Source organism: Pristis pectinata, chromosome 31 (genome assembly GCF_009764475.1).
Source record: "Pristis pectinata isolate sPriPec2 chromosome 31, sPriPec2.1.pri, whole genome shotgun sequence".
In the NCBI taxonomy this organism is placed as follows: Eukaryota; Metazoa; Chordata; class Chondrichthyes; order Rhinopristiformes; family Pristidae; genus Pristis; species Pristis pectinata.
In genome coordinates, this window is record NC_067435.1 from 13,561,181 (window position 1) to 13,574,263 (window position 13,083).

At 50.0% G+C, this 13,083-nt stretch overlaps 1 protein-coding gene across 1 annotated transcript; it reads right to left on the reverse strand.

The window, feature by feature from the left end:
• Positions 1-54: 54 nt before the first annotated feature.
• Positions 55-11,293, reverse strand: dhps (deoxyhypusine synthase). The gene is given in 10 exon segments (XM_052041933.1): positions 55-888; positions 1,037-1,162; positions 1,272-1,375; positions 1,682-1,787; positions 3,894-3,986; positions 4,992-5,088; positions 5,972-6,093; positions 6,852-7,016; positions 9,295-9,542; positions 11,166-11,293. Coding segments are annotated over 9 exon segments (1,119 nt in total). The 5' UTR covers positions 9,505-9,542; positions 11,166-11,293; the 3' UTR covers positions 55-792.
• Between the last annotated feature and the right edge of the window lie 1,790 nt (positions 11,294-13,083).

Sequence of the window (13,083 nt, forward strand, 5' to 3'; positions counted from 1 at the left end):
CCAAATAGTAAAAGTGGAAAACCTGGTGAACAAAATCATCTTCAAACACAACCATCACGTTTTCACCCATGATTTTATTTATATTCATGCAGCAGTCAAAACCTCAAAATTAAGAATTTGGAAAAAAGACAACAGTTGTGCAGAAGTTTCTCCAGTCAGCATCCAGGAGCAGTCTCCTGCCTCCACTCCCCACCCCTGCAGTAAACATGGGCTTAAGATGTTGGGTTTGGGATCTACCAACACTCAGTGAGGAGGAACCAGTCACTGGGTCAAAGTGTGATGCAATCCAGACATTCCAAGCTCAGGATTCATGCTGAAAATGGCCCAAGTGGTTAACCTTTTAAATGCCCTCAAAAGATTTCAGTAAAATATGTTCTTAATCCTTGTGTTCCTAGTTACTCCCTGCTCCTCATTCCTCACTTAATTTATGTATCTGTGCATCTACACACCCAACTGCCTGCTATTCATCTTCTCTGGTGGCATGTAAAAGCAGGAACACAAATCAGCTAATTCTATCTAAAACCCAAACAAGCATTAATTTCTTCAAGTGGTTTGATCAAGTGCTGAATTTGAATCAAAGATAGTTCCCTCATGGTGTATCCACACTGCTCTCTTCCATGGTGTGGACCTCTGAGATTAGGAATCACAGCATGGTCCTAATGTAGCAGCACCCACTTCCCACTAGTTGAGAGAGTACATGGCGGACAAGATCCTGATGGCACCTGAATACAAGAGACGGTGCCACCAGCAGCACCAGGTCCCAGGACTTGCCTGCCTTATGCAGGCAGTGGATTAAATCATCTTTGAACGAGACAAAAATGCACTCGACTTGGAAGCAAATGTTTCAGCAACCAGCAGAGGAAAAACAAGAGTGGCGTCAGCATAGATCTAGGAGAGAGAAAACACGGGTGCTCAATGCAGTGACCTCTCCAGCACCTACCTCCCCCCCCAACACCAGACCTCCCCCACCTGAACTTCCCACAGCAGGTAATAATTCTGTAATTTATACCACTGCAGGCAAATGAAAGAAACCCACCTTCACAGGCTTGGCCTCCATGCGAATTTTACCCCAGGAGATAGCTTCATCCGGCTTGGCTCCAGAATCCGAGCCATCAAACTCCTGGCCTGTGTTCACATACACCGAGTAGTCTGCTCCGTTCCTCTGTCAGTGATTGGGGGATGGGGAAAAGAAGAAAAAAAAGTAGGATCAAGAGACAATAAATGGATCAGGGTCAGAGGAATAATTCACAGAACAAATGCAGAGCACTGACCATGAGGTTGGCATTGGCAATATGATGCTTCACCACACCCCCTCCCAGAATGATCATCCCTGTCCGTCTGGCGTACACCGCCTGGTTGTTTATTTTGCGGATGTCTGGCAGGAGTGAAAGAACTGGAGTTACCACAACACTCGTAATTCACTGTCCCTCCAACCCTCCCTTGCCATCTTAAATCTCCCTTCCCCACTGTGCCTCACATCGACACCACCTCGCCTGCAGTACTGATACTCAGCAATACCTGGCAGTAAACTTCCAAATGTGGACAATGCCCGACACATGTACACAGAAAAATGTCCCTGACCATTTGGTGAAGGTCTCCACTTGCTGACCAGGCTTTGGGCTCACTGAAACTTATCCATTGGAATGTGCTGCAATACTATATACACCCAAGGCCCACACACCTTCAACGATATCAAGCACCAGTCCAGGGTTCTTATAGGAGTGGAAGTAGATCATGTCACCGATAGAGCCATCTGTCAGGGCAGGACTGAAGACAGGAATGTCATTCTGCAAAGGAGGATCAAAGTTGGAGAGACATGGAAGCAAATTGTAGTCCGAGCCAGAAACAAGACACAAGCTGAACATGTGGGAACAGGTGTACAGGGACACACACACACACACGTGATCACACACAAGTGTTGATGAGGCTCTACGGGGCGCTAGTGAGGCCTCATTTGGAATACTGTGCGCAGTTTTGGGCCCCACATCTTAGGAAGGATGTGCTGACGTTGGAGAGGGTTCAGAGGAGATTTACGAGAATGATTCCAGGAATGAAAGGGCTTAAGTATGATGAGCGTTTGTCGGCTCTTGGACTGTACTCGCTGGAGTACAGAAGGATGAGAGGGGACCTCGTAGCGACATTTAAAATGTTGACAGGTAAGGATAGAGTAGATGTGGCTAGGCTGTTTCCCTTGGTGGGCGTGTCCAGGACCAGAGGGCACAATCTTAGAATTAGAGGGTACAGTTTCAAGACAGAGATGAGGAGAAGTTTCTTTACCCAGAGGGTGGTGAAATTGTGGAACTCCTTGCCACACACAGCAGTGGAGGCCAGATCAGTGGGGGTATTCAAGGAGGAGATAGACAGATATCTAAATAGTCAGGGTATCAAGGGATATGGGGATAAGGCTGGCAATGGGATTAGAATAGTTTTTTTTCTTCTTTTTTTCCCACCCCATTTCTTTTTCCCTTTTCCTTGGAGCAGACTCGATGGGCCGAATGGCCTGCTTCTGCTCCCTTATCTTGTGATCTTGTGATTTGCCTTTTACATGGTAAATGAGATGTAGGTAACAGAAAATGATTCAATAAGTAAACACCAGGAAAATTGAGCCATTAAGAAGAGTGACAAGAAACTTAATCAAAAGGCGAGGAGTGGGATTTTTTAAAAACATCAACAATGTAGGTCAGCAAATGCAGGGTGAAGAGGGCTTCATGGTTTGGGCACATTGATGTGCTGAGAGTGGAAGATGGGAAGGCTATCAGTGCTAGCATGGCTGAGTGTAAGGTAAAGACTCAGATGAGGGTTCCAAGAGCAGATGTGGGTGCATGGGCAGACGTTGTTACAGGGGGGAAAGCTGTGAGTCTTTGTGATGGAGAGGATGCAGGCTTGAATCTTAATGCCTGAAGTCAAACAGAGATAGTGGTTCAACCTTATCGGGGAAGTAGGGATAAATTGGTGAGGGTTCAGGAGTTTTAGGTGGAGGCTGAAGGGAATAGCTTCAGTATTCCAAGTATTTCAATGGAGTTATCTGGTTTATCCAGGTGTCAGACAAGCCGGTTGATAATTTAAGCAGGCGGAGAGGGACAGTTGGGTGTTGTCTGCGTACCAGTGTATTCTGACCCAACGTCTATGGACAATATTCCCAAGGTATGAACTGTAGCTGAAGAGGAGGGGCATGAAATAGCTCCTTAGGAGATTCAAAGGACACCTTTCAGGGAAAGGGAGGCTACAACTGAATGAGGAATCAGGAAGATCCTGAGGGGTGATGACAGGGCAGACATAAGGAAGTTTCCACTAGTGGGAGATTCTCGAATGAAGGGATGTGGTTACAAAACGAGGTGGTGGACATTAACAATGAAAATACGGAGGAACTTCTCGCAGAGCATGGTGAACCTTTTGAATTTTAAATCTCAGAGGGTTGCGAAGGCTGGGTCAATGGGGGGTACAAAGAAGAAATAGGTACGCTTTTGAAAGATCAAGTAATTGAGGGCTATGAGGAACTGGCACAGAAGAGTTAAGACCTGGGGCAGATCAGCCATGACCACATTAAATGGCAGGGCAGGCTCGAGGGGCCAAGCGGCCTAATCCTGCTCCTATTTTCTCATGTTCAGGCGAGGGCAGTCCCACTGAACAGAACACCAGGGTGATACATGTCAGAGGAGGATGATGGGTCCATTCATCCCTCAGGATACACAGACGGTGAGGATGGATAATGCCCAACAGCCTCAGTCCACACAGGCATTATCCTGAGGGATCATGACCTTGATCAGGGTTGTTTTCAGTGTTGAGATGAATAAGTGTTTTGGTAGAGAGATGCACACGAGGAGCAGGAGGCAGCACAGATTTGAAAGTTGAAAACATAGTGACAGACTCAGCGAGTGACCCATATGGCAAACCCTTTACCTTGTAAGCCAGTAGTAGACAGATTCTGGGTTATCGATCTCTTTCCCTAGTCGAGCAATCACCTTTGATGGAGTCCAATTCACTCCCTATAGTAAGAACACAATGTAATCAGTGTCTGCAGTGCACCCTCCATACAAAAACCACAACATGACAACTGGGCATAGGATTGAAGCTGCTGACAGTTCAGGCTTTAAATAATCACCCACTTAGCACAAAAGCATTCCTTCAGTGTCTCATGGCATGGGAGCAGAGGTACCAGGACCCTGATGAGTCAGAAGCAGGTGGGACAAATATTACCAGATGCCGAACTATTGGGATTTCTGAATAGTCAGACAGTGGATTATCAGAGTTTTACTGTATATTCTTTGTCAATTCCAGGACCATGCAGAGATGGTGAAGTGGATTTGCAATATGGGTTCTGCTCTATGTCTATGACAATCCCTGTATGAACACATCCCCGCTGCACAGTGTGTGAAGTTTACATTATATCCAGGCTCAGCACTGGATGTAGGCTGGCACATTGGTTATCTCAATAACTCCAATATCACACAACTACCAAGGTGGCTGCATCTGCATTCAGTTCATCAGCTGATATTTGTCCCACTCCCTTCTAACTCAACACCAACAATGTTACCTTGATAGACCAGAAGATCACAAGAAATGGTCAAAATCTACAAATCAGGAAGGAAGTTTTTCCCAGCTGTGTACAGCAAGGACTACAGGCTTATTAAACTGCATAAAAGAATGTCCAAGTCCATCATAAAAAGCAGGAAGTGTTCCACAAGCCTGCTGGGAGGGGATGGTGGGCTGCTTTTTGACAGATGCATACCTGGAGGGCACACAGCTCAGCCCTGGCACTGCTCCATCCTGAGATGGTTACTCTGTGCAGCAGTGAGTGTTCTCACACTGGGAGGATCTGAACAGTGCATAAAATTAATTCACAGCCTTTAATCCCTGGATAACAGGGTCTGTTATTTTAGGAAACATTACAAACATGCAGGCACTCAAATCTACAAAATCCTTAAATCTACAAGAAGATGAAGGCTCCAATTCCTTCCATTGTCTCCGAGAGACCAGGAGTGTCACCTCACCTGCTCCTTCTGCTCCAGGAGCATCTGATCCAGAATTGGCATCAACCAGTCCTCGAATTTGCAATAGTTGTCATTGGGAACCAGAAGATTTCCAATTCTGTTAAGTAATTATGAGATAATTGAAAATCAAAACCATCAATTAGCTGTATTAGAAATAAGCAGTGAATTTGATTCCATCCTTGCACATCTGGGAGCTGCAGTTAACCAGTTCACATGAAACATGGCACATCGCAGAGGCTGGAGTGAGCTTCACTGCTGACAGTGTGTAGCAAGCTCTACTCTATAATCTAGCTGTCCCTGCCCTGGGTATGTTTGATTAGACAGTGTAGAGGGAGTTTTACTGTATCTAACCTGGGCCACATTACTCACCCTAGCTTTTCCATACATCAGAAACGTCCTCTATTTCCAATGCACCCCAAGCATCTCCCTGTCTCATGGGCGCCGATGGTTGCTGGATCCAGATCCACAGGCATTGAGCTTTCTCCAGCACCTGAGCAGGAGCTGAGACAGAGAACAGCAACAAACAATGCAACAATGGAGTGTGATACACTGAGGCCCAGCTTCCCCGACATCTGAACACACAACTCCAGTGCCCAGGAACTATGCAAGCCACAACCTGGCTCATAGATAGAGGTAACCTGTGACTCCAACTGCCTGCCTGGCTGAGATTCACTCATTCAGCACGAACTATTGAGGGCACCTGGTTTGTTTGATTGACTGACACTTGAATTACACAAGGACTCCATGTCAATCTCTCCAAGAGGAACCAGCTGGCTGTGGCTCACCTTGCCTTCATACCAGTCTATAGCATGATACTTCGAATTATCAGCATGTTGACAATGCTCAATCCCGATATTGGACTCTCCTCTCAGAACCAGGAGTTTCCCTCATTCTGAAATAATCCCATCAACAGCACCTTGTGGGGACAGTTTAAAGTTGTGGCTGTACAGATGATAGTGCCCAGTGCATTAACTCCCTACCTGTTAATCCCACTGAGACGCAGCTCTTTACCCTTCAGGCTGAAATCCCCAAGGAAGGTTGGTGCAAGACACTTGATGAGATCCTCCTCAATACCGCCCGCAGTGGTCACCACACAGTCAACCTACAGGGTTGGGGAGTGGGGGGGGGGTGGGATGGTACAAGCCAGAAAACAGGAGGAGTAAAATGCTCAGAGAAGCAGGATTAACAAACTGCTTCATCCCTCAAACGGAGACCCTCATCTACAGTCTGAGAGGAACATGTCACACTGCACCAAACTTGACGTGAATGTGTGACTGCGCAGTGATATGGGCAGGGGTAGGACCTGGCTATAGTTAGGTACCTCTTGTGGGCAATTATTTTATTGGCTTCCTGTGTGCAGAGCAAGGCCCTGGAGAGTTATCAGGGTCCATGGATGGGTGGCTGCATCAGGAATTCTGAAATTCTACTGCTTTTTGCAGGTCAGACAAGTGTGGTCTAAAATATTCACACATTTGGACAGCACAGTGGCACAGTTGGTAGAGCTGCTTCCTCCAATGGTGCAGGTTCAATCCTGACCTGCAGGGCTGTTTGTGTGGAGTTTGCTTATTCTCCCACAATGTATGCATCTTGTAGGTTAACTGGCCACTGTAAATTGCCCCTAGTATGTGGGTGTGTGCTAGAATCTTGGGGGGGGGGGGGGGGGGGTGGTGATGATAGGATTACTGTAGGATTAGTGACTGGGTGGGCCGAAGGGCCTGTTTCACCGCTGTGTGGCTCTTTGACTCTATCACATTAATACCAGTGACAGCACTGTCCAGAGCAGTTGACTAACTATCCTTCTGAGACTGGAAGCCAGTTGGGCAATGGAACAGGGACAAGACGATGCGAGCCAGACTGTACCATGTTGTGCTGCACAAGGTAGCGAATGGTTTCTCGGATCCCAGAACTGATGAGGTTTGAGGTATATCCCAGGAAAATTGTGCAGCCCGACAGCTCCCGCTGACATGGGTTCAGATTGATTGCATCCTTCTCAGATTCATCCAAGGGCTCCAACTTCTTCTCAATCTAAGAGTCACAAAAACAGACCCTTTAGCCCAACTTGTCCATGCTGACTGTGTTGCCCAATGAGCTAGTCCCATCTGCCCACATTTGGCCCATAGCCCTCTAAACCTCTCCTATACATGTACTTACCTAGATGGCTTTTAAATGTTGCTAATGTGCCCACCTCAGCCACTATTTCTGAGAGCTCATTCCAAATACGCACCACCCTTTGCGTGAAGAAGCTGCCCCTGATGTCCCCTTAAATATCTCGCCTCTAATTTTAAACCTATGCCCTCTTATTTATTTCTCTCCTAAGTGCACTCCTACACTTCTTGTAGTCATCAAGAATTCCCAATTGCTTATGCACAGTGTATGCCTCCCTCTTTTTCTTAACCAAAGCCTCAATATCACTCGTCAGCCAGGGTTCCCGAAGCCTGCCAGCCTCGCCCTTCACCCTAACAGGAACAATGCAGGCCCTGAACGCTTGACATTCCACTTTTAAAGGCCCTCCACTTGGCAGATGCTCCTTTCCCTACAAACAATGTCACCCAATCAACCTCTGCAAGATCCCGCCTAATGGCTCCAAAATTTGATCTGCCCCAGTTCAGGACCTTAACCTGTGAACTGACTCTAGTTTAAACCCTCTGGAGTAGCACTAACAAATCTTCCAGCCAGGGTATCAGTCCCTCTCCAGTTCAGGTGCAACCCGTCCCTCTTGTACAGGTCATCCTGCCCCTGAAGGGATCCCAATGATCCAAGAACTTGAATTCCTGCCCCCTACACCCACTCCTCTGCCACACATTCATCTGAGCTATCTTTCTATTTCTACCCTCACTAGCATGTGGCACTGGAAGTAATCCAGAGATTACTACCCTTGAGGTCCTGCTCTTCAGGTTCTATCCCAATTCCCTATATTCACTGCACAGGACCTCATCCCTCTTTCTACCTATGTCATTGGTACCAACATGCACCACAGACTCTGGCTGTTCACCCTCTCCCTTAAAAATGTTCTGCAGCCACTCTGAGATGTCCCTGACCCTGGCACCCGGAGGTAACACACCACCCTGGCATCTCTTTTGCAGCCACAGAATCTCCTGTCTGTCCCTCTCACTATCAAGTCTCCCTCAGCCATGCCTGACTACTGCCCTGCCTTACCTGCTAAGCCTCAGAGCCGGTCTCAGTGCCAACAACCTGGCTACTGCTGCTGTTCCCTGATAAGTCATCCCCTCCAGCAGTCCGCAAAGGGGTATACTTGTCGCTGAGGGGAAAGGCCACACAGGGACCCTGCACTGTCTGTCTCTTCCCCTTACCTCTGATAGTGGTCACCCAACTATCTGCAACCTGCACCTTAGGTGTGACCACCTCACTAAAGCTCTTGTCTATGATGGTCTCAGCATCCCTGAGTCTCCCTGATCTCCCACATCCTGCAGGAAGAGCATGCCACTGCCCTAACTGCCATCCCAGCTACTCTAACAGGGAGAGAAATTCTAAGGAAAACCCTTACCTGGACTTATCTGCTTAGCCTCCTTTCACCGAAGCCTCCTGAACCAAAGCCTCAGCACTTATACGCAACCAGAGCACTTGCAACTCAAACGCGGCCACCCCCAAAAATGGCCACTCCGCTAGAGCCTGCTTCCCTTTATATCTGGGAAAAATAACTTAAAAAGCTGCTGGCTCCTCCCCTCTGCTGCTCTGGCTGCTGCAACTGGACAAATAAGCTCTTTACTAAGAACAAATGATAAACATCAACGTCCACTGCACAGATCCAACTGCCCCAGGAATGGAACGCACAGAGCCAGACTGCACTGGGCTGACCTAAAACAGAAACTGAGCATGCCAGAAATACTCAGCAAGGCAGGCTGCGTTAGTAGAGAGAGAAACCAAGTCAGAAGCGTCTGATGAAGGGCACCGATCTGGCTTAATTTCTCTTTCCACAGATGCAGCCAGGTCTGCTGAGCATTTCTAGCATATGCTGATTTTGTTTCAGGTTTCCAGCACCTGCAGTTTCCCACTGACATAAGACGACACAATGTGTTCACACAGGCCTCCACACTCCTCTCTCCACCATGCAGTCCAGTCCCGATACTTGGATTCTGTACCCTGGCAACTCCAGGTGTTTGGTAACCCCAACCGACTTTTCCTTCATTCTTTCCTCCCTCCCCTCCAATTTCCCCCCCTCAAACTAATCCTAGACCCCAGCTTCAACTTCCAGCCTAACACCTCCATGTTATGATTCCTAATCTCTATCCTGCCTTGCATTATGATATGTTCTGATAACCACCCAAGGAACGAAGATACTTACCATTGCATTGATCTGTTGTACAGCCTGCCCAAAACTGGTTGCCTGGTAACCTGTCGTCAGGTAGGACTGCAGTAGTGCATGGTGGTCAACACCTCTGTTGAAGTCATAGCCCTTGACCTGCAGAGATCCCTCAAGCATCGCAGTGCTCTGTTTGTGAACTGCGTTCAGGGCCACTGATGGAGCCGACTCTGCCATTCCCTCTGTTTCCATCAGTTGGTCAATAAATTAAACTTTCTCTTGGGTAGAGCCTTGGAATGGATGAAACGTAAGAAACCAAGGTTAGTGGCAGGGTTTGAGACTAGGCAGCTGTAAAGACATGATGTTACAGAATTAGAAATTGAGGCACTGTCATTGTCATAGAGTTGTAAAGTGCAGAAACAGGCCCTTCAGCCCATCATACCCATGCTTTGCATTGTACTGATCCATACTTAATCCCATTTTATTCTCACTAGGCGCGTCACTTTCTAATCCTAGCTGATTCATAGAGCACAGAAACAGGCTCTTCAGCCCAACTCATCCATGCTGACCAAGTTGCCTAGATGTTTCTTAAATGTTGCGAGAATATCCACCTCTTTGACATAGAGCAATAGAGTTAGAATATAGCTCAATGAGTCCATAGCAACCATGGTGCCCACCCATCTAGTCCCAATTTCCTGTGTTCGGCCCATATTCCTCTAAACCCTGCCCCTGCATGCACCTATTCAAGTGCTTCATACTATTGTACCAGCCTCAACTATTTCCTGTGTCAGCTCGTTCCATACACTCACCACCCTCTGCGTTGCCCCTCAGCTCCCTTTTAAATCTTTCCCCTCTCACTATGCCCCCTTGTTTTGGACTCTGCTACCCTGGGGGAAAGACTGCTAACCATCCACCTTATCTATGCCCCTCATTATTTATACTTTCTCTCGTGAAAGAGAAAGTACTTGTTTAATTCCTCTGCCATTTCATTAGATTTAAAGTAGTCGGTTCCCTAGCAAGTGCCTCGACATACCGATCTAGGAATCCATCCTGTATACGTTCCAAGAATTCATTCTCCACACAGTTCGTATTAATTTGATAAACTGGAGTCAGAATGCAGAATAAAGTCCCTCAAGTTTACTCTATACCCCTACTACAAACACCTCTAATTTCCTCATTCATAAACTGCCTACATCATAACAATAATTCACGACAAGTGCATTCCAAACCACTACCACCCTCTTTGTAAATAAAATCCCCCCTCAGATCCCCTCTAACCAAAAACAAAACAGGAGTCCCATTGGCCGAGAATTTGAATTCAGCTTTAGAAATTATTTGAATTCATTGGAGAGGAGGTAGGAGAACCTGAAGACCCACACTCAACGTTTCAGAAACAGCTTCTTCCCCTCCACCATCAGATTTCTGAATGGCCCATGAACACTACCTCCTTATTCCTCTTTTGCACTATTTACTTTTGTAATTTACAGTAATTTTTATATCTTGCTACGCAAGCTGCTGCCACAAAACATATTTCACGACATATGTCAGTGATGACAAACCTGATTCTGATATCTGACAATTAAAAACCTGGGAACAGAAACAGTGACAAGGAACCGGCCGGAGAAACACATGGGTCTGAACGTCCTTCTCAGGACGCCCCACGGACGGGGAAACACTTTGCAAACGCCGCAGCCAATCGGTACACAGGAAGATCCCAGAAGGAGCTCAGTGACAGGGGGCACTGGGTCAACAGCGGCCCCGTTACCGGGGGGACAGGCGGACGGACCCTGGGCTTCACCTCGATGCGAAGGCCGGTCCCTCCCGCTGGCCCGCCTCAGTGTCAGGGGCACGGGGAGGAGGCCAGGCCTTGCCCCGGGACCGATGGCGCGGCCCCCGCACAGCCCCGGACTGACCTGCTCTCACGCCGCGACCTCCTGAAGTGAAGCCGCCCGACACGCAGCCGCGACCGCCACCGGTCCCGCTCCCCACCTCCCCGCCCGGCCCGCCGCTGGACGACGATGGGCGGGGCACTGGCTGCTCATCCCATTGGATGAGGAGGTAACGTCTGCAGCCAATAACGTGCACGGAACGGAAAGCGGCATGGACAGGTTGGGCTGAAGAGCCGGTTTCCGTGCTGTATTACTCCGTGACTAAGTTGCGGAGGGGAGGGAGAGGGGGGAGAGAGGGGAGGGAGAGGGGAGGGAGAGGAGAAGGAGGGAGAGGAGAGGGAGGGAATGGGAGGGAGAGGAGGGAGAGGGGAGGGAGGGAGAGGGGAGGGAGAGGAGAGGGAGGGAGTGGGGGGGGAGAGGGGAGGGAGAGGGGAGGGAGAGGGGAGGGAGAGGGGAGGGAGAGGGGAGGGAGGGGGGAGGGAGAGGGGAGGGAGGGGAGGGAGAGGGGAGGGAGAGGGGAGGGAGGGGAGGGAGAGGGGAGGGAGGGGAGGGAGAGGGGAGGGAGGGGAGGGAGAGGGGAGGGAGGGGAGGGAGGGAGCGGGGAGGGAGGGGAGGGAGGGAGAGGGGAGGGAGGGGAGGGAGGGAGAGGGGAGGGAGGGAGAGGGGAGGGAGGGAGAGGGAGGGAGAGGGGAGGGAGGGGAGGGAGGGGAGGGGGGAGAGGGGAGGGAGGGGAGGGGGGAGAGGGGGGGGAGGGGAGGGGGGGGGGAGGGGGGGAGGGGGGGGGAGGGGGGGGAGGGGGGGGGGAGGGGGGGGAGGGGGGGGGGGGGGAGGGGGGGGGAGGGGGGGGGGGGGAGGGGAGGGGGGGGGGGAGGGGGGAGGGGGGGAGGGGAGAGGGGGGAGGGGAGGGGGGGGAGGGGGGGGAGGGGAGGGGGGGAGGGGAGGGGGGGGAGGGGGGGGAGGGGAGGGGAGGGGGGGGAGGGGGGGAGGGGAGGGGGGGGAGGGGGGGGAGGGGAGGGGGGGGAGGGGAGGGGGGGAGGGGAGGGGAGGGGGGGAGGGGGGGAGGGGAGGGGGGGGAGGGGGGGGAGGGGAGGGGAGGGGAGGGGGGAGGGGAGGGGGGAGAGGGGAGGGGAGAGAGGGGGGAGAGGGGAGGGGAGGGGAGGAGGAGGGGGGAGGGAGGAGGGGGCAGGAGGGGAGGGGAGGAGGTGAAGGGAGTAGGGGATGTGGGGGAGAGGGCTGGAGACAGGGTGTGTGTGGACACGGGAGATGGTGTGATGCCAGTGCTAAGGGGAAGTAGTGGGAGGGGAAGGATCCAGTTGTCACAATCAACGTTGGCACCCACGACATAGGCAGAAGTGGGAAGAGTTTCAGCTGAAGGATTATGAGGAGCACAGACCAAAACCGCCTTCAGCTTAAATGAAGGCAATTTTAAAACTTTTATTTTTACAGCATGGTAACAGGCCCTTCTGGCCCAACAAGCCTGTACCACCCAATTTCACCCATGTTACCCTACTAACCCGTACATCTCTGGAATGCGGGAGGAAACTGGAGCACCCGGAGGAAACCCACGCAGTCATGGGGAGAACGTACAAACTCCTTACAAACAGCGGTGGGAACTGAACCCCAATCGCTGGCGCTGTAATAACGTTACGCTAACTGCTGTGCTACCGCGGTATGAAGTTGGGGTTGTCTAAGGTGGACTGGGAAATTAAGCTCAGAGACAGAGCAGTAGATGAATGGTGGCAGATATTCAAACAGCAGGTCCATAATACTTAGCAGGAATTTATTCCAATTAGAAAGAGGGATTCCTTCAGAAAAAGGCATAATCTGTGGTTAACAAAAGAGGTCAAAGATAATGAGCAGAAGACTGGGAAGTTTTTAGAACCCAGCAGCAAAAGATTAAAAAGCTCACAGGAAAGGAGAAAATGTAGTTTGCTAGAAAATT